The sequence below is a fragment of the Psittacula echo genome (assembly GCF_963264785.1).
Source record: "Psittacula echo genome assembly, chromosome: 1".
In the NCBI taxonomy this organism is placed as follows: domain Eukaryota; kingdom Metazoa; phylum Chordata; class Aves; order Psittaciformes; family Psittacidae; genus Psittacula; species Psittacula echo.
The window spans coordinates 147,102,269-147,123,635 of NC_137735.1; the positions used below are offsets into that span (position 1 = coordinate 147,102,269).

Sequence of the window (21,367 nt, forward strand, 5' to 3'; positions counted from 1 at the left end):
ACACAGCAGTAGCTGCTGCTCCTGGACAGGTGGTGGCGGGGGCACAGTGAAGAAGGTGAAAATCTAGCCTGGCACCTTGAAATGCTGTGCTGGAGCACCTTATCTAGCCCATTAGACTGGATAGAGTTAGGTTTTCTCTTCCAAACTTTTGTTCCCATCTTCAGCCTGGGTATAGATCACCACTGTTGTTCATCTTCAACTGCTGTGCTCTGTCATCCTGTGGACAATGCTGCTCTTCACAGCTGTGGTTCAAATACTCTTACATAGAAAAGATTTAGGATTGCCATCTCCTATTCCTCTGGCAAATGTTGTACTATAAGATTATTACAAGAACTCTCTGGTATCATCATCTTATGGCTGTTTTAGAAGTAGTAAGATCAACAGTTCTGAATTCCAAGATATTTTTTGTCAGGTCTTGCCATCTACACAAAATATTTCACCATAGTTATTCCTTATACGAGGCCGTAAAAGGCACTTCCCAGTTTGTTACTTGTTTATGCTTTCTTTCTTATCTATGCTGATCTTAATGCACTGAACATGCTGGCTGCTATGACTCCCAGTCTAGGTGCCTATAACTCTCATGCTCTGTACATGACAAGGAGGATACCTGACCTGGCGTTCTGACTTCCACTGCAAGGTGACTAAACTTCTTCTTTGATTTAACCGTGAAGCTACTCTGAGTGGGTCAAATTTCCTGTTGCTTTCAATGGACAGCAGATTTCAGGGGAACAGGGTTTCATACATTTAGAAAAACTCTTGTATATCCAAGGAATTCTTTAACTAATGAACAAAACCCCCTCAATAACTGCAATTATTCCATGAAAACCTGGATTACAGTTTTGTTCAAGTGTACTGTTTACAATTGTGATAGAATGCGTAGAACATATTAGAAAAAGCTGATTAATTCACACTACCTTATTCACCAAAAACAAGAGTATTATTTTCTGTTTGCTCCGTATACATCTTCTTCTGTTTCACTAAACTACATGTAACCTGAACCTATCCATTACACACCACCATATTAGCTTCACCTGATTAGGTGATCCTGTCTTCTCCCATTCAGCAGGGCAATAAGGGTATTTTTAATATGCTCTAAATTAAGCTTGTAATTTGTTTTAATATAATGAATCTTTTCCTACTGTAAAAAAAAATAATTGCAAAAGCTAATCAGATCATTTAGGTATGAGCATATTCCTAATGAACAGTATATCTGTTCCTGTTGTCATCTTTCCCTGTCTGCATCATAGAATCATTGAATCATAGAATGGTTAGAGTTGGAAAGGACCTTAGGATCATCTAGTTCTGTATGAGTACAGCAGCTCCTGAGACAGAATTTGTGTCACAGTCTTCTGACCTCACAAAAGAAAGGCTGGAATTTCCCACATAGATAGTGAATACTACCGCTGCACAGAAACGCATTTTCTCTGCTGATCCACACATTACAAATCCCACAGTGGGTAGCACCAACCAGAAAACAGTGAAAAATTACTCAGATTAAAGGATAGCATCCCATAATCTTTCTGTATGGATGGTTTTCCACTAATGGATTAAAAGAATAATTTCTAGTCTAAGTATCCCCAAATGAATTATTTTGAAAGTAACTGACTTGACCTCTTATCAAACACATATTGATTTACATGTTCAGGTGTTTTTTTATATGAACCCATACAGCTAACGCAGTAAGCAAAATATGAATCTCTTTTTCTTCATCCAAAATAAAGAAGGAAGAAAGTCAGCAATAATAAAAAATACAGGCAAAAACCATGGTACTCTTCGTTTTCAGCTTAAATTTGCACATTGCCAGTTTATATCCATTTGGGTTTGTGTCAGCACTATCCTAAAACTTAAATAGCTCTTCTGGATCTCTTTCTCCTTGATGTTCATCCAGGATTTATTCAGGCACAGTTCCACCAATGTAAGCCAGAAGTAACTGTGTTACGATCTGTGTATCTACAGTAATATACAGGCTTTTTTAACACAAATGTTAGGTGTTTTTAAAACAACACAAAACAAAACCAAACCCAAGGGGAACCTGCAACACTGCAAGATACATGAAATGCAAAGCTACTATCCAAACACCAAAGATTGCAAAGAAAGACGTAGGTGCAGACCACACAGGACTCACTCCAAACTCTGTACAGGTGACGGGTGGATGGTCTGTGTGGTGAGTGCACCAAATAGCATAAAATGTCCCATACACCTAACAGTAGTGCTCTAGGGCACTGGAAGAAGGTTCTTTTGCCTCACAGGAAGTCTCAGCCTGCCAAAATTGTTAATTATTATACTTAAACCTATGAGAATAAGAGTTACAAAAGAAAACAATAGAAGCAACTGCCATGCAATTGGAACAAAATGATTTTTCCAAATCACTAGAAATGGATGAAAAGACAGTTGGTCAGTTTGGGCATGGAACTAGAAGAGAAACTGCCTGGAGTAATACTAGGTCATTTTCATAAAGCCAGCTGTTATACTGATCATTAGCTATTTAGTCTAAGCAAGCAGATGTTTTTCTTTTTGGGAACTTCTGCTGAAATCATGGAGTTCAGCATGCAAAGCTACTGAAGAACCAGGTCTTTTTAAAAACACTGATTTTAAAGGCTTAATTTTTCCTCAAAATACTTGCTTTAGCTTTCAAAAAGCTTTCAGTTTCTTCAGTATAAGCTGCCCCTGCAGAATATGAATTTTTTTTAGTTTTCCAAAGTTCTGACAGCTTTGAAAAATAGCATTATATTTGGAAAAGTGTATTTTGAAGAATTATGACACAAACCAGCCTAAATCTCAATGAAGTCTATAAATCTTTCCATTTACTTTAGGAAATTTGCCTGGATAGCATATAAAAAAAAATACCAAAAACCTATCTACATTGAACATATCATGATTTCCACCGGAATTTTAAATGAGTCAGGAATTCTTAGCCAAATTCTCTTAGGGCATTTACAGAATCATACCTCTTCACTCACTAAGATATATTTGATTTAATTTATTTTTATGCAACACCCTTTATTTATAGCATTTCAAAAAACAATTTTGTAACACAATTTCAATACAGCAAAAGTACTCTAGATGCTTCTTATGTCACTCTTTCTGATGTTATTATTTAATCAACTCTTCACTGCTTTTATTGTTATCCTATCTCAGCAAACAGATAAATAAGGCAGTGAAGATGGATACTTCTTCAAATGCTACTTGCTTTGTATTTAGCAGAAGTCTTTTGGCAATGAGGATGACAATTTAGAGTCAAGGTACTAACAGATATACTGCTCCTGAAAACATCTAATGAAATCTCTCACTTATCAGGTGAGCAGTCCTAATATCTTCATGCAGAAATGTAAATTGCTGAATGGTACCTACACAGTAGGACCTTTAATATTTCAACATCACACAGAAAATTTTCTAGGTAACTACAGTCTCAAAGTTTAGTGAAACATAAAGGGTTGTAGGAAATAGCTACCTTGTGTGTCCAACTGGATACTATAAAAATCTAGAGAAGGAAATACTGGTTATTTACCAAGCAGTCAAGCCACGTCTCACCCATTTTTTTAGCTGCTGAATCTGAAGGCGCAGGGTAAATGATATATTTGAGAGCACTGACTTAGACAGAAGCCCAGATACAAGGTGGCGTTTAGCTGAATCACTCACCTATTAGGCATTAGTAGTAGGCTCCAGAGCCTTGAAGATTAGGCTCCTCCACTGTGTTTTGGTGAACTAGGCAGCTGAGTGCTGTAACAAGCAACTGGCTTACCCAAATGGTACTCAGCTGCCCAGGACAGCTGGTGTAAAATGCTGAGCTGGAAGAAATGCATCTGAGCTCTGCCCACCTTTGGGAGGTTGGTCCTTCAGAAGTGCAGCTTAAAATTCCCTCTGGAGAGCAGCTGGAGTTTTGAAAGGAGAGTAAAACCTGTTCTTTTAAGAGTACAACCAGAGAAAAGGCAGTGGTAGTGAATGAAGTGGATAATGAAATACTGAGTAGAAGCAAGCATAAGAACTCGTATTTCCTCTCTTGCTGTAATATCCTACCAATTCGGAGTCCTTCCTTCAAAATCCTGAAGCAGACGCTTAAGGAACAGTAAGAAAACAGCGAAGTTATGTGATATACTTGAAAATTCACTTGCAAACTCTCCCAGGCTCTGCTTCCAGCTCTAAAAATTCCTGAAATGGATGTGGTTTCCATTTGCTTAGCAACCCTCAGTACATTTCTCTTTCAAGATCTTTTCCAGTATTCTCTCAAAACATTTTGCTCTCACAGCAACCCACAGCAGAGTTTCGTCTGTCCCTTATTGCAGGAAGAACTACCTTTTTATCTTATTTCTTTTCAAATCTGTCTCTTATTGCCTTCATTTGCTGTCCCCTTATTCTCATACTGGAAAAGTCTGCGAAGAATGTATTCCCATCACTCATGAGTTCACAATGCACACTCTTAAGTTGTCTTTGTTCTTGACAAGGAGTCCTAGCTTGTTTAGTCATTCCTCCAAACAGATAACCTGTGATATTCCCTGCTGCCATTTTCTTACTTTTTCTTTCTCAAATCTGCTGTGCCCTTTATGAGATGAGGGGAACATAAGCGTACACAATATTTAAGAAGTAGGTTAGCTATGATTTTATGCAGTGGCATAATTGATGTTATTTGTCTCCCTATTCCTTCCATGCAATTACTATCTTTTGACCTTTAAAAAAACCCATATAATTCATCGTATCACCTTACATAAGAATTATACAGAGTCCTTTCATTTGACAAAACCTGATGTTTGGAGACAGGCAAAGTAGGTTCAAATCCTCAGATTTGAACAAGTCATCATTCTGGACTGTGTTGGTTAACACTGCAATCCCATGAGGAGGTGGCATAGCCATCACCTTGTCCTTTGTCTTAAACAGAAGTAGAAGCAGCAGCAGCCAGACGAAAACTCCTGATCCTGTCAGCTTCTATTCAGGGAAGCATTACTGACTTTGGGGTCAGGGAAATCATCTGAAAGAACATTTGGATCTGGATCCAAATTAAAATTAGGAGGGAAAGAAGCACTGAGTTGCACATAATAGGGTCAGGTAAGGCACACGCAGAAATGGAACTGTACATGCCTGAAAGCTTCTCTTGGAAGCCCTGAAAGGTACTAGCTGAGTTAGGGACCCTTTCAATTAGAATTTTCAGTTCACACACCTAAGTTCCACCAGCATCCTACTTTCAGTGCTTAGTTTTCCTTATCAGAGGTAGGACAGTATTTTTGTCATCCACAGGACTTGTACTGTGGATGTACCACAGTAATGATTTCTGAAATTAGCTAACCCAAACAATAGCTCCTGGAGTCTTCAATTAGTAATGAAAGATACTGATTTGTAGGATGAAACATAGATATTCTGGTGGATCAAAGAAAACCAAAGTCAAGTATGGGCAAGAAGTAGAAGGCAATGGGAGCTTTTGAGAGGCATGCATGCCTCATCTAGAATAATCCATGACACTTTTACACAGTGCCTGTTTTTCTTAAAAAGTCTATTATTTCACCTCAACCAAACACTGCCACGGTATCACCCAGCAATGCAAAATAAGTAAAATAAGCTCTCACCTTGTTTCCAAAATCTCCAGTTATTTCCACCTGATCCCCAAGGCTGAATTAACCAACATCAGTGCTGGTCAAGAAGAAACTGAACATGAGGCGGCAGTATGCTCGCAGCCCAGAAAGCCAACTGTGTGCTGGGCTGCACCAAAAGGAGCGTGACCGGCAGATCGAAGGAGGTGATTCTGCCCCTCTCCTCTGCTCTCGTGAGACCTCACTTGGAGTATTGTGTGCAGTTCTGGTGTCCTCAACATAAAAAGCACATGGAACTGTTTGAACAAGTCCAGAGGAGGGCCACAAGGATGATCAGGGGAATGGAGCACCTCCCATATGAAGACAGGCTGAAAAAGCTGGGGCTGTTCAGCCTTGAGAAGAGAAGGCTGCATGGAGAAGTCATAGCAGCCTTCCAGTATCTGAAGTGGGCCTTAAGGATGCTGGGGATGAACTCTTCCTTAGGGACTGTAGTGATAGCACAAGGGGTAATGGGTTCAAACTTAAACAGGGGAAGTTTAGGTTAGATATAAGGAAGAAGTTCTTTACTGTAAGGATGGTGAGGCACTGGAATGGGTTGCCCAAAGAAGTGGTAAATGCTCCATCCCTGGCAGTATTCAAGGCCAGGTTGGACAAAACCTTGGGTGACATGGTTTAGTGCAAGGCGTCCCTGCCCATGGCACGGTGGGGGGGAACTAGATGATCTTAAGGTCCTTTCCAACCCTAACTATTCTATGATTCTATGATTTGTATTCCACAAGCAACCTGCACTATACCTTCTTACAAAAGTATTTTTCTGCCAATGGTTCCTCAACAACCTGCTGGAGCCAAGTTTCCTTTACAGTCCAAGCCTCTGAAAAATTTGCTATCTTTCATTTACTGGATTTTGTGTTTTCTTAATACTGTAAGTCCTTTTCTTCCTGTTGATTTATCTTTCTAATGCAGAAGCCTTGACATGTATTCAAAAAGGTAACTTTTGTCTTTATGGGAAAAGCAGCTTCCTGAATAGCCAAAGGATGTCTCATACAGGAAAGCCACATAAATGGTGCATGAAGCTGTGAGAATCAAGCTGTTAAATGGGAGCAGGGGGCTCCGGAACTGCTGCAGACTTCCAGGCCCTACAGGGAATACTGAGAAGCATAGCACATTTGAAGAGGAATTGAAATTGTCAGCGAAAGAACAGAATCTGTTCACCCTTAAATTTCTAATTAGAGAACTCATAGTGGGAAGTGACCACTTAAATGATGAGCACAGAAAATGAAGGAAAACACCTTCCTTAAAAAATTAACATCCTGACTTACAATCCAGATCACAATAATTTTAAATTACAACTTTATTTATATATTTTTTTTTTTCCTTCCCTCCAGGAATTCAGATAGAAGGTCATTTAGAGATGCAGTAATGCCAAATCTGACTTAGAGAACTCTCCTTATACATTGTATTGTTTCAACATTGGAAACTACAGTTTTAAGTATTTTCGATATCTCCTACAGACCAGTGTGCGGAATAAATATTAGGCTACACTGACATTAACTTTTTAAATGTCATTTATTTCTGCACAACTTTTCATACCTGCCAGTATTTGAACCTAAAAAAAATCCGTACTGTATATTTACATTTTGGTATCTATCAATCTCTATGGTACAAAAATACGTAACATATAGATGGCCACATCTATACGTAACATATAGATGGTTAAAAAGATGGTTTAATGGTCTTAAGTCTTACCTTTGGTTTAGCTCTTACATTTTAGATATGGCAGGACTAAATTTCTCCATAGAAACTATGCATCATTATCTAAAGGAACATGTCATCTTACTTAAGTGTAAAACATGCTAAAGCTTTAAAAATAACATACAGTAATATTACTGTGATGTAATTGAGTTTAAGGTATCTGGCCTACAAAAATACTGTCAGAATAAAGAGGTTAGTGCAAAATAGAAGGATCTGAACCCATAGCACTTTAGCAGTTTAAAGGGCTTACTGGATCTAAACATTCAGACATGAGAATGAACAGAAAGTGAGACTGGATTTAGAAGGCTGAGCTATCCTTCAGGTTTTCTTTATTATTAGTTGGGGCTGTTCAATAAAAAGCACAGCAAAGTTGGTTTTCTTTTTGGTAGTGAGATATATGCTGCATGCTAGCTTGGAAATACAGTCCTGATGTCAGTTATAAAAAACCAAACCAGAATACGTAGAATAAATATTACTACTTTTCTGTGAGTAAAGTCATGGTACTCGGGATGCCAGAAACAATGTAAAAAATGATAAAAATCTCTTAAAAAAAAATTAAGTGAGATACAACTAATGAAACAATTAATAGTTTAATTGGCTTCTTTTTGAAAGGCAAAACCCTGGCTGAGGTCAGATAGTGGCAGTAGTAAGGTGTAGATGAGCTAATTTTGGAGATACTTCTTACATTATTTGGGGAAATTACCCACATATTTTGCTAGTGAGAGCAGGGAATATTTTTTAAGTCTTGCCTAAATATTTACAACTCTATGATTTGAATTTAGCCACAATTATAATATAATTTGTTAAATCATGCTCCTTTTATTAACATTTTCTTGCCTACACAGATTCATAAATAGTCTACTTATGAAAAGACTCCAGATATTTTTTCCATTAGAACAATAAGACAAAAACTGCAAAAATGGCAAACCCCATTGACTTTCTGGAGGTTATATGGAACACATCAGTAAGCTGGGGCACAATTTCAAAGAATATCTTCAGCCTGGGATCTATGCAGGATGAAGGTTACAGATTTATATATTTTCTCCTTTAATTTTAGTAACAAAAAGAACTTCATAGGACGTCTCCATTCTAACTACAGAGTAGTGTCCACAAATACTCATACAGAAATTCTCATGTGCCCTTACTTGTGACTGAACAGCATTTCACTCCACAAGTAGTTCCACTGAACTTCACTGAATGGCGCTCACTAAGAATAGTCAGATAATACCCTGCTCCATAAATAATTACATCAGTACTCAGCTTCAGTAACACTGTGGAGGAAGGTGCTATTCATATCTCAGCAGGGATATTAGAATCAAGCCCCTGAGCATTTCTTCAATAACACAGGGAGCGAACTGTCACTGTCTTGTCATTCCCAGAACTTAGTGAGGTTGATTTGACCACCTTATCTTTTCCGAACACATATGAGACCGAGATTTTCCTGCTCAGTCTCTCAGAGGCAAGAGGAAACCTCCCAACCAGATGCATTAGAAAGGACCTCCTATAGAGCTCTATATGTGACCAGTGGAGAACTCCACAGCATTTTCTGAAACTACAAGCAAATGAGGCTGGGATCTACACGTTGCTTGGCCTCGAATCAATGAACATAGCCTCCAGAATGCAAAGGCAGACTGCCGTGCTCTTCAGCCACATCGCATTCACAGGGCTCTGGATCTGGTTTCTTCCATACCAGAAATGCCCAACAATAAGAGAGAGTCTGTCCAAACCAGTCCTCCTATCTCACCAAGACCTAGGAACCAAACGCTGCAATGATATCACTTATTTTACTTTCTTAATGAGAGAAAAAAAAAAAAAAAAAAAAGGGAAATATCAGAATTCTAACAAAATATTTACTCCTATGAACTAACAGCATCAGATGAGAGCAGATTTAGTTAAGGAAAGATACTCAAAGAGGAACATATTCAAATGCAATCTGATTAAATAAGTCTAACTACCTGTACAGGCTATTCATACTTGGGAACAATCAAGTCACTGAACATTCATCACACCTAGAAAGGGTGTCACCTTCAGGTCAGATGTGAAAACAACACTGTATCAGTCTAAAGAGAAAAAAGAATAGCTGCACTTATACATTATGTCTCAGTAAAAACCCTTATTTTCCCATCCTAACAGATCTTCTAAATTCATGAATATAACATATACATGCACATCATGTATTTGAGTATTACATTATGCAAAATCACCTTATTTCTAGAAAGATACTAGGTTAAATTATTAAAATTCCACAGGTTTCATTACAGAAGTTCTGTCTCTGTCTTGCATTGCTTGCAATGCATTAGGATCATCTGAACATGGCAGTTAGCCTCCCAGATTGAATTGTGTTGCATTACATTTTGATCATATCACAGTTTACTTGATCTGTACTCACGTTTTCACATACCTCCACACACATATACAAACACCTGCTGATTTGTTTCTTTAAACAGTCTTGGGAATACATCTGATTTTAGGTAAGAGGTTGCCAATGTTAGAAAGTTGCTATGGAAACTTATCAAAAGTTTCATGACAGACCACTCTTTGCCAAACTAATATAAGAAAATTATTCTAGTATAAGTACCTTGGTTTTAGAAAGAGGTTAGTTTAAAAGTGACATTAAAATCCTACAAATGCCCTTATAAAGATCATACCTTTTAATTACAGGTCAGTTACATTCAGCACATTTGTAGCTGTATTATTACACTAAACTTTCAGAAAGGCGGTATATATATTTTTCGCAGGACAAAATTTTAGGAAGCGGTTTCCTGTAACTGGCAGGACACGGTAGAAAATGGTTTTGCCTCGGAGTAACCTAACACCGATTTTTGTTTATAAGAGCTTCATGGTTTCAGAAGCAGCACCACCTATTGGGTAAGAAATGTAGGTTAGTGCCTACTTTGTCACGAGAGACCTATTGTAAAACCGGGTTTGCACATAACGAACTGAAGCTAAGTTCCTCATACTTAAATACCAAGCAAACAACTAGCATTTTCTAGCGATCTATCTGATCAGAGAGTAAAAATTCAAAACGATAATTCAATACGATGTCAAACCCCAACACTTAAGCTCCTAACATGTATTTGACAAAGTATTTAAGACATCATCAACTGGCTCACACAGGTTATAACAGTAACACAGAACAACTAAACACTGCATGATTTTCAGGATGCACCCTGGCTGAACACATCTGAATGAGCTGGAAATTAATTTGGTTATGTAAGTAGTCCTACTAAAATCTATATATGAACCACACTCTGTAGGCAGGGTCCCACGTGAATGAACGACGAGCATGTCGCTTTTCGAGGCAGCAGCTACACCTGGGTTTAGAGAAATCATTGACATTGCCGGTTCTCGTAGCGCGAGCCTTGTTTTGGGCTGAAATCCAGCGCCCATCCCCGGTTCCCTCCGAAAACAGTCCACGCGAGAGGCTGAAATAGCATTTCACATCCCGCGTCCACCGAGCAGCTCGGTGCCAGTGCTGCCTGGCAGGGTTTGCTCCCTTCCTCTCTCCCTCCCGGCACCGGTGCACTGCTGCTCCCGCGGGTGCGGGCTGCCCGGCGGGGACAGACCCTTACAGAGGGCTCGGCGGGCGCAGAGGCCACCTTCTTTCCCCGCGGAGCAACCCGCCTGTGCTGGGGCGGCGTGGGCGCACCCGCGGAGCACGGCAGCAGGAGGCTGAGGTGACAAGGGGTAGGAGGAACGTTCCCACCCGTAGTGCTGGCAGCGTGTTTTCGCGGTGTGGAACCGCCGGTGATCGCGCCTGCAGCGCTAAGAGAAAGGGAGCCAGAGGGACAAAACCTCACTGGAGCGCGGGGAGAAAAGTTCGTGTGGAAGCCCAAAATGAATTCATGCAGGCATCACTCACCCACTCTGAGGATACAGACGAGCTGGATGCAGGCAACCAAGCGCCCTAGAATGAGCATGTCCAAATCGTCCTCTGCCTCCTCCGTCCGTCCGTCTGCCTGCCCGGCCGCCTCTCAGCCTGCCGCCTGCTCCGCGGGCAGCTGCACCTCTCCACAGTGGAGAGCCGGCTCCGCGCCGCGGCCGCGCCCGGCGGCCGCCCCCACGCCGCGGGCGGGCGGGATCAGCGCCGCTGGGTGCTGACGGGGCCGCGGCTCAGCGCATGGCGGGGACCACACCGCTCTACACCGCACCGCGCGCTCCGCCGAGCGGCCGCGCTGCCGAGGGCGGGAGTGCCTGCGGGAAGGAGAGAGCGGGCGGGTGTGCGGATCTCTGCTTGGTGTGTGTGTGTGTGTGCGCTTGTGTGTGCTCGCTGGGGGGGGGGGGGGCGATGGCACGTGTGCGCGTGTCTGCGCGCGTGTGAATGTGCGTGAGCGTGTGCGTGGGGCGGGGTGCACCCACGAGAGGGAGGGAAGGGGCAGAACCACTCCTTCCCCCGGGTGGGCAGGAAGCTGGCCGGGTGGGGAAGGAGGGGGGGACATCGCCGCAGCCAAAGTGCAGCCCCGGGGCTGAGAACCAAGAACCTCGTCGTAGCGCCAGGGTGGGGGAGAACGGCTCCGCGTGGGGTGTTCCCCCCTCCGCGGGGCACAGCCACTGTGCAACGAAAAGTTTATTCGGGCGGAGAAGGGGCTGTGGGGTTGGCGAGGTCTCGGGAGTCAGCGAGGTGAGGGGCCGGTAGGTGCGGGCCAGGCAGCCCGGCTGGGGTGCCTCCGAGCGCGTAGACAGGGAGCCCCACGCAGAAGCAACCGGATGGGGGACGATTACCACCCGTGATCTCAGGGCCCGTGTTAACCGTGAGAACAGGCGCGGAGACCGGCGGGGCTGTTCCGCGCTAACGGCCCGTAAGCAGGGGGCGTTGGCAGGCTGCTCCCCGAGCCGGGCAGCAGAGAGGATGGATGCGCGTTCCCTGGAAACCGGAGGGGGAGAGGGGAAAGGGGCTGAAGCCCCGGAATACCATTAACCGCCTCAGAAGTGGGTCAGGGCGCAGGCACTGGCACCGTTTCTTGGGGAAGGCAAAATAAGACCAAAGAAAAAGATGAAAATCCCCTCAAATACCCAAACAAGAAGTGAAAAAGTTAGGGAAACGAGGTCCCTCATGATGGCTGGCGGGCCCGGAGACGGGGTACCCGCTCGGCAGAGCGCCACGCGTGAAGCCCCGTCCGAGCCCTCGTGTCCTGCGCGGCACCCCGAGCGGCCACCCTGCCCCTGGCTGCGCCTGCCCTCCCCGCGGCCTTGCGGTGCCTTCCCGGCGGTCCTGGGGTGAAAAGGTGGGTGGGGGCCGGAGACGTCCCTTCAAACCCCCCAGGCTTTAAGATGACACACACAATCCTCTGCTTCATCCCAGGTTCACAGAGGTGCTGCTCAGGAGTCGTGCGAACGGCTTCTGTGTTTGTCATACTGTTCCCACTCTAGTGAAAGTCTGCTCAGTACGGATGTGATGTGACTTTTAATGGTGGGTAACTTAAGTGTAAAAACACTCGGTGCTTTATAGGTACCCAGTTCTACTGAGCCTCTTAGTCCTCAGGCACAGGAGTGCTTTTGCCAGCTTGTTCTTCAAGTAAACAAAGAAAAAACTCTTGTGTCAGTTTTTCATTTCCATGTCTGCAGACTACCTGGCAGTTCAGGATGTTATGAGCTATCTTGACATGAAGCAAACTGGAAATTTCTGAGTAAACAAAAGTTAGAGGACAGAGTGCAAAGTGCTCAAGCGGTTGATTGCATTTGGAAAGCAGACTGTGGATGTGTCTTCTCATGCAAGGCCAGCATCTTCCAGGATACTACAGAGTTTACATACAATAGAGGTTGGCTCATTAGGAGAAGGATTAACTTTGAATGACAGTTCTTGTTAAACGGACTTTGGCATCACAGGAAGAAACAAGTTCCATGTGCTGAGCTCCACCACTGAAAAAACTATTTTAGGATTGTCCAAAGGGACAATGTTGTTAAAAGACTTGAGTCAGCTGATTTTCATGTTATTGAAAGAACCTAGATGCCAGTAAAAAAACTACTGCAGTGGTTTCCAAACCCATATCCATGGAAACATGCACAAACACACCAATACACATATGCAAGATAAAATACCAGTACCTGCGGATAATATATTTGAGACAAACTCCAGCTCAAACACCATTTTGCAGTTGGTTTAGTTTCTCAGTAGGAATAAGAATTACACAGTATCGCATATAGTAGTATTTACAGTATAAAGTCAACACTCACAGGACTTGCAGTAACGTGCAGCCCTTGGGCTGTAGCTCCACTTGGCTTTCCTCTTAAGCTGGTAGGTAGACATAACTCAGTTGTGTTGGTTCTGAGTACACATGTGCTTGCAGAAGCTTCCAAGTTCCCCCTCCACCCTGGGGGGACCAGCTTTTGAGCAGTCTGGTGCCTTTTCTGATGCCTGGAGAAGGCCAAAGCTCTGTAACTGTCTGACAAGGCTAAAGGATTGCTTCTAGCAGCTGCTAACTTGATGCTAAACTACTCAGGTAGATGCTGGAAAAGCTTTAGATTGGTCAGTGCACTCCTTTTCTTAGAAGATTTCTTTAAGAATCAATCCCCTTTTTATATCATAGACAAGTTACCCATCATGAATGCCCACACACCAAAGGGCAAGCACAGCATTCATAGGTGACAGAACTATTTCCTAGTTTTCCACAGTAAATTACTACGCAGAGAATCTGGCTCTGACAGTCGTTATGCCAACAGTTAACTTCCACTTCCAGTAGATAATACACTGTAGTATTTTACAAGGTGAATGATAAACATTTAGGACAATCACCACTGAATGTGTTAGACTCTGCATAATTTGTAACTTTAACATCAAGAATTTAGTCTCCTTAAAACATAATCACAAATGTCTGCACTAAGCAACTCGATTTGCAGTTTTACAGCCTGTAATACAGAGATAATAAGGATGGATTAGAAGGTTCATCTCTGTCCTTTCAGTGTATATGCATACCTGGGCAGCTTAAGAATAAAATGATAGACCACTTCCTTCAGTACCCTTTTGGTTCTTGCGCTGATGAATGGCTGGTAAAGAAGCTCTCACTGTAGTCTAAGTGCCTGGCTGTAATAGGATTACTCTGTTCATCTTAAACTTTAGCTGTCAGGTCATGACGTTTTAGCTTGTGCTCTGTCAAGCCAAATTAACTAAAATTAATTTGGAAATAAGGAAATCTGACAAGCAAATCAATGCACTAGCTCTTAACAACATGATTTCTATTACTGCTTCCTGTTTATCCTATATAAAGTATCAATAACCCACAGCATGATACAATAACAAGCAGACATGAAAAAGACTTGTGGTTAACATGGCAGATTTCTATTTCTTTAAAACTTACTATTCTTATTAATGGCTTAACAATGAAGATTACTTACTTTCATCACTGTACCCTTTAGTAAATATTTTGTGGATTTACAGAAAGCTTCTCTTTCATTACACAATATTTCTACTTGTCCTTTTATAGAACATTAACAAGTCTTGATGAGAAACTGGTCCCTGTTTGATTTCTGTGTTAACATTTTCCCCTTTTAACAAGCCTTTCCTTTTTTTTTTTTTTTTTAATTTTGAGCTTTCTTTTACTCTTCTCATTTGATATTGAATAGTTTCTTCAGATCTGCTCTTTTTATCCATTGTAACATTTTTCTCAGTCTAAATGAATCTCTTCTCAGTGTTGACACTGTGTTTCCCTTTGTATTGTGACAATCTTGTTATTTTATAGGGTGAGTCATTGCATATCTTGTTCAGTTTTTTTTCTAGCTTGTTTTGAGTGCTTATCGGTTTTCAGGTTCGGTTGGATTCTTTTTCAGAATAATGTCAATTTCTTGTTGCATTCATCTTCTGTCCTTGTAGTATATGTTTTCCTTTCACATTATGTTCTTGATATTTGTTAAATCCTCTTTTGTGTTTACATGCAGCTTTTATTTTTTTGTTTTTCCTATATGAAGGCTATACCACCAGCATGTCTTGATATGTATGGTACAGTACATTAACAAAGAATCTGGTGGACTTCCATCTTATTTTCTAATTTGCTGAAGAAACCCATGTATAAATTCAAAGTATTAAAAAGGTGTGTGCAAAAGGTATGTTGTCTTGGCAATTGTTGTAACTACCTTCATTAGGAATCATTCAGGCATATTAATACAATACCAAAACCCAAATTCTTCAAGTATCATGCTGAAGTCAAATATGTCAGATCTGTCGGAGTACTGTTTTATTCAGAGAACTTTTTCCCATAAGTATTTAATGTTAAACAGGGAAGTATTATTATAACATTCCAAACGTCTTATTTTTTTGTATAATATTAAGATACAAAATGAAAGTAGAACTAGTATTTTTGTCTACCTCAATTTTGTTTCTATATTTTAAGGTAGTTGCAATTTTTTTTCTTTCTCTGTACTTATTTTCCTTTCTTTTGGATTGGTCTGAGGCATTACTTTTCAAATTCAGTTGCCTCCAAGAACACAGAAATACAAGGAGACAAGAAATATTGTGACACTGAACCTCTTACTTGGCCCTTTGCTAAACAGAAGATGTAGCTCAACTGCTTTTGAATCTAAAACCGAGGACAGTAGATGGAGTGTATTTTCCTCTCAGAGAAAAAGACCAGAACTGGACAGTTTGACAGCAGCCAGGTGCCATCAAACCATGGGAAGAGCTAGGTGAGATATAAAGTGTATTCACATAATCTAGTTTTATTATTTTACTTCTCCATAAGAACCAGTTGAAAAGAGGTGGGCTGTTAGATGCCTTGAAGACAGTTTGGGTTAAACCTGTCTTTTTAAGCTATGTCTGGCCTAGCCATGAAAAAGGCTTCAATACCACTTCTTCTGGCAAGCAGATGATCTAATGAAAGGTTTGTGGGCTAGAAATCTTAGCTATCTGTTTCTCACAGCTTTATCAGCTCATCTTGAAATAAAAACCACGTCTCTCTACAAACTCTGTCTCTTCTGGCAAAACCAGTCTTTACCTAGCTGATTCTTTCAGTGTCAAAACAGCTGCCCCTTGTTAAATCTGCTGAAGAATGACCTAACCACAGCAGTTACTGAGTAGAGTGCTTATACAGTATGAGAAATAAGCAATGAAGGGATGAAATGCAAACCTTGAACAGATTTGGTTTATAAATATGTGCATAAGCACTCATTTAAATTGGTCTGCATTTCCTTCATGTTAATTTGTGGCTGTTCACTTACAATTTACCTTTCTGCAATGCAGCACTTAACACTACTACTCAACACATACTACTACTACTCAACACCTGTTGCAAACAAGCGTTTCTAACTTTTTCCATGAAGGTTGGTGCTAGTTTTCCACTCAAAACCTATCTGTGAAGAAAGATGCACCACTGGCTGACTTTCTGACTGTATTTTCAGCCCTGTGAAAGGCATGGCTGTGTTGTTAAATGCTTTGACTCCAGTTGTAACTCCCTTCCCATGTTCTAGACAAGCAGATATGCCTCTAGGGGCATTTGGTTATTTTCCCTCCTGCTATGCAGCAGCAGAGAAAATGAAAATAATATTTCATACTCCTGTTTAGTATTCCTATTCACTTCTGCTTGGATTATTAAATGTGAAACTAGGCACACAAAGCACAGCTACTACCACACTAGCATATCATCTCACTGCATGGTTACCTGTTAGCAACACATTAGTTTCCCACAGAGACAGAAGAAGCTAACTCCTGAAACGATAAATGAAGAGTGGGCAGGAGTGAATTATTTAGCATCTGATTCCTCCCATGTTCCAAACAGAGGGTAGAATGACCTTCTGTGAGGTCTTTTTTTTGTTTGTCTTTCTGCAGAGGGGTAGGTAGAAGCAGGTCTGCCCAAACGCCAGGGGCAGTGGGAGCCTGGTGCAAAGCCTCTCCCAGCTCCTCTACAACTTATCCAGACACTGAATTTGGCCCTCCACTTAGACACATGTAAGAAACCCACCATGCTTGGTATTATCCATGCAGTGAACTGCATCTACAAGTAATTTCATGGGTTTCCTTCCCCTTCAGCTCTCATTACGGAGTGTAAAGAAACATTTTCTATTCAAGTGAAGAAGGTTCTTTCCATCAGCAACTGCAGAATAAGGCACTGTTTTCAGTGGTGTAGATGATTAAAGGCTCTTTTTCTGCTGCCTTCTTTTTAGAGATAGTGTACATCCCGACAGGAAATTCAGACAAGTAAAATCAAAATGTATACTTACTAAAAACAGCAAGTCAAAGTGGAAAACTCCAGTGATGCTTAAGCTATGTATTGAAGGCTTGCATCAAACGTTTGATCATGCAGAGTAAACAGACAATTCCTATGTATGTGGCAGTCTTTAACAATAGCCCTTTTAATAGTAAATAAATTAATAAGTAAATATTTCCCCCCTGCAGCCAGCCATTAAACTGAGATCTACTAGGTCATTTCCAGCCAGGAGCAGGTTGTTTCGGCTCATTTGCAGATCTAATCAAACAGTATTTCCTATGTTGACATCACATTTACCAGCTTTTTTCTGTTTCATTTGTGAATCTGTTAGCCTTCTTATTACAGCAAGTGCTGACCCACAAGCACAATAGATATGAAGTCCCTGGAACAATTTATCATAATCATCATGCTTGGGTAAACATTGTTGATGATGTTGCACAGTGGAGTTTTCAAGTAATGCATATTGAACAGTAGGAACACTTCACTGCTGGTAAATGAGGCACAGATTATTTTTTTCTTAAATGCATGTTTGTCTATGTTTTTCTGCATATTTTTGCTTATAGAAAATTGTACCACTTTTAGAGGGTATGTTTCAATTATAACTGGAACTAAAAGCAACTTTGATTATGGAACGGACCTAGTATTTGACTGCTTTTATTCTCATTGCTTTTAAATATGTAAGTATTTTTGAAATCTGCTCTTCAAAATATATCTGCTGTCTGCCATTTACCTGTGGATAAAGGTAAACAGAGACAGAAAAAGGATATGCTGATATGCCATAACCCATCTCAAAAATAGCCACTACTTGTCAGCATCCAAAGTATTTGCAAAATAAACTATTCAAGCTCATCCTTCTTTTGATAATGCCACCAATGTTGCTGGTACATTGACAGGGAAATAAACAGAAGCAGACATGTTGGCTTCTAACACATAAAAACAAAACACAGAATTTTCTCAAGTAGGGAAAGGAATAACTAAGTAAAACAATATTCCTCCTTAACAACTAAAAATATTTAAGGCAGTCATTCCATTGTAATGGCTTTTAAGATCTCAGAACATGTATTGCTAGAAAGAGTAATTTCTTAAATTTGAAAAAATTAATCAGAAAACATAAATATATCTCGATTTGCTGTTAAATATTCAGAGCTGCCTATCAAATGTAACAACTGAAATATATAAAATGCAATATGTGCATCGAAAACTGTGATGCATATAGAGAAAAGGATCCTAGGTTCTAATGGGAAACGACAAGTTCTGAGATTACTGTGACCACTCAGGAGTCAGATTTGGGGTTATGATAGATAGTTGTGTGAAAATATTAGCTCAATACTTGGTAGATGTACAAAAAAGTAAAAAAAATTAAAAATATAATTATTAGAAAGTGAATAGAGAACAAGAGAGCATTACTTATGCCAGTTTATAAATCCTCTTCTCTCTTGCCACTTCTAGCTCAGACTGAACCCAAAATGATTCTTTAGGATCTTTTTTCTTTTTCTTTACTTTTTTTTTTTTTTCCCCTCACTACACACATGCAAATTCACAAATTTTCTTCTCAGAAGGGCAGCAAGTGAGGTGGAATGGCTTCTATGTTTAAGGAACAAGGAGGGATATATTTGATGAATTTGAGATAAAGAAAAGAGGCTGGGATTCCTAAGTCTGGAAAGGAGACAACCTATGATCAAGGTCTGTATAGAACCAGATCAGACCGTGGAGAGGCTGGATGGGGAATGACTGCTTACATGTCCAAAAAAAGAAACCATTGGCAGCAAATGAAGCTAGCATGAGCCAAGTTCAAACAAGACTCTGAACCTCCTTCCTGACACAGGCAATGAGTGTCAGGCCTGTGGAGATCCTTGGCAGTGTATTCTGAACTCAGTGAATTGATGAGTGTTTAGGGGCAGATGAGAAAGAGTTTGGAAGATTCATTAGAGGTTACTCAAGGGACATGTACCATCAGTCTCAGTAAATTTCCTGAACTCAATTAGCTGGTGATTACTTGGGGAAAGTATCGTATACCAGAACCGCTTTTCTCTTTCCTAGGCATCTACCAACAGCTGGAGAGAGAATAGTTGCTTTTTCTGAGCCAAATGACACTTTTAGATTACATTGTTATAGGTGCCTTCAGCAGAGGCAGCTGAGACCTTCAGAGGTCTTGTTAATTGCAGGTATGGTCCTGGGTGATGGTATAAACTATAGCACATTTAAATATGCCAGAGGGAAAAAAAAAAAAAAAAAGATAACAATGGGGTTTGCCATCAGAAGATCAAAATATGCTGTCTGCAATTAATGAGCAATGCCATTAGGTTATGTTTTTATCAAATGTCCTTTGTTTATTTTAAACTACATCTAGAGAAAATGTAATCATTTCCATGGAAATAAATTTCAAGAGAAAGCAAAATCCCTAAGTAAGTTTTATGGTTAAGGTGAGGGTTAGGGACCAATTAAGCAAACAATAAGCAGCCAACTGTAAGGTATGCAGGGAGATGACTGTGCCCTGGCTGGAGGTTCAGCTAATTGAGCATGACATGAGACATGTTGTGGGACATAACGAACAGTAGAGTGAGAAGCTATTAGAAGTTACAAACAGTCCTGTGAAGGCTGGCTGGGTTGTGACTTCTATTCTGATCCTTCACTGCTTTAAAATACTGTATAATATAATTCAGACAGATACTGGGATGATAGTCAATCCTGAACATCAGTTTATATATCATCCTACCAGAATCAGTAGGCTGTCTTGTTTGTGGCTGTCCTTGAAAAGGCCAAGCTGAATTTCTGATTCTGTTTTAGATTGTCTCGACGGGGAAGCTATAGTTTGCAAATGAAGACACATAAATATAAAGGCGCCCAAGATGACTATGCTCCCATTATAGCTCATGAAGAACTGATCAGTGTTTTCTGGCCAAATGTCAGTGTGTGCTTTGCAAGAGTATGTTGAATAGCTCTCTAAATGCCACAATGTGTCTTGGTTTGGATATTTACTGACTACTGTGAGAACTTAGAAACCTGTCATCCATGGAGACATTTAAAGGCTTGATTCAGGTTGCTAATTTTAGTATATTTTATAGTTTATTATATACATAGTATATTTAGTATATAGTATAGTATATTTGTCTAGCCTTGTAAGGCCTTCCATCTAAGAGAAGGACACTCTTACAAAACCTCCGACCTGAGGACTTTGCTGTCACCATCCTAGCCATCTAGGCCGTGGCAGATAAACCTCAGGTGTAAAGGGTGGGGGCAGTTCCGCGCACGCTGCGTCTCACCTAAAAAATCCACTGCACAGGCCCGAAGGGTTTACCCACACTTGCAAAGCCCTGTAGCAACAGGGGAGGGATGAAACGGCAGGTAACAAGGTGCACTGGAAGCTGCAGGTCCAACCTTGCCTGCGGGCGGTTCAGGACATTGGTAGCTCGAGATTGACCCAGCAGACGACAGTCTTGTTCAGAAACATCCTGACTGACCAAGCAGCCTTTTTTCCAGCTGGATTTGCCTATCCCACATTGCCCTTAGTCATCGTGCTTGTAGTAAGCATGGGTAAAGCGCTTCCCAAATCTTCATTCGTGAAGCCAAGCCATCATATTTAGTGGTATTTGAGAACCTGAGAAGCTCCATGACCTGAACACTGTGTTGTTAAATCTCTGCCTCAGGACTTAGATGGTTTATAGCCATAAGGAGTAGCATGAAACTCATAAAGCATCTCAGGTGTCACCAGATGCTTATACATAGGTACATGCACTCAGTCATCATCTTCAAGCTGAATCTTCTCCCTGATTTGTCACCTTGAGGGTACTGCTAGGAGCTAAATCCTCAAAAGGGTGTTGGTGCCTGAGTGTTGAGTTTCATTCCATTCTGCCTTCAGATGGTTATTGGAGTACCATTTGTGATGCTGAGGTAATTGCTACCCTCCTCAGGGGTTAGGGATGGACAAACATTCCCTCTTTCTCCAGATCAGCATCCTCCTTT

At 40.9% G+C, this 21,367-nt stretch overlaps 1 protein-coding gene across 1 annotated transcript in view; it reads right to left on the bottom strand.

The window, feature by feature from the left end:
* PTPRZ1 (protein tyrosine phosphatase receptor type Z1) overlaps positions 1-11,191 on the bottom strand; it is a gene marked incomplete at both ends in the record, with an annotated part of 134,503 nt that extends 123,312 nt beyond the window's left edge. Inside the window, one exon of the mRNA XM_080621782.1 lies at positions 11,134-11,191. Within this exon, the coding sequence (XP_080477908.1) occupies positions 11,134-11,191 (58 nt within the window). The remainder of the gene's footprint in view (positions 1-11,133) is intronic.
* Between the last annotated feature and the right edge of the window lie 10,176 nt (positions 11,192-21,367).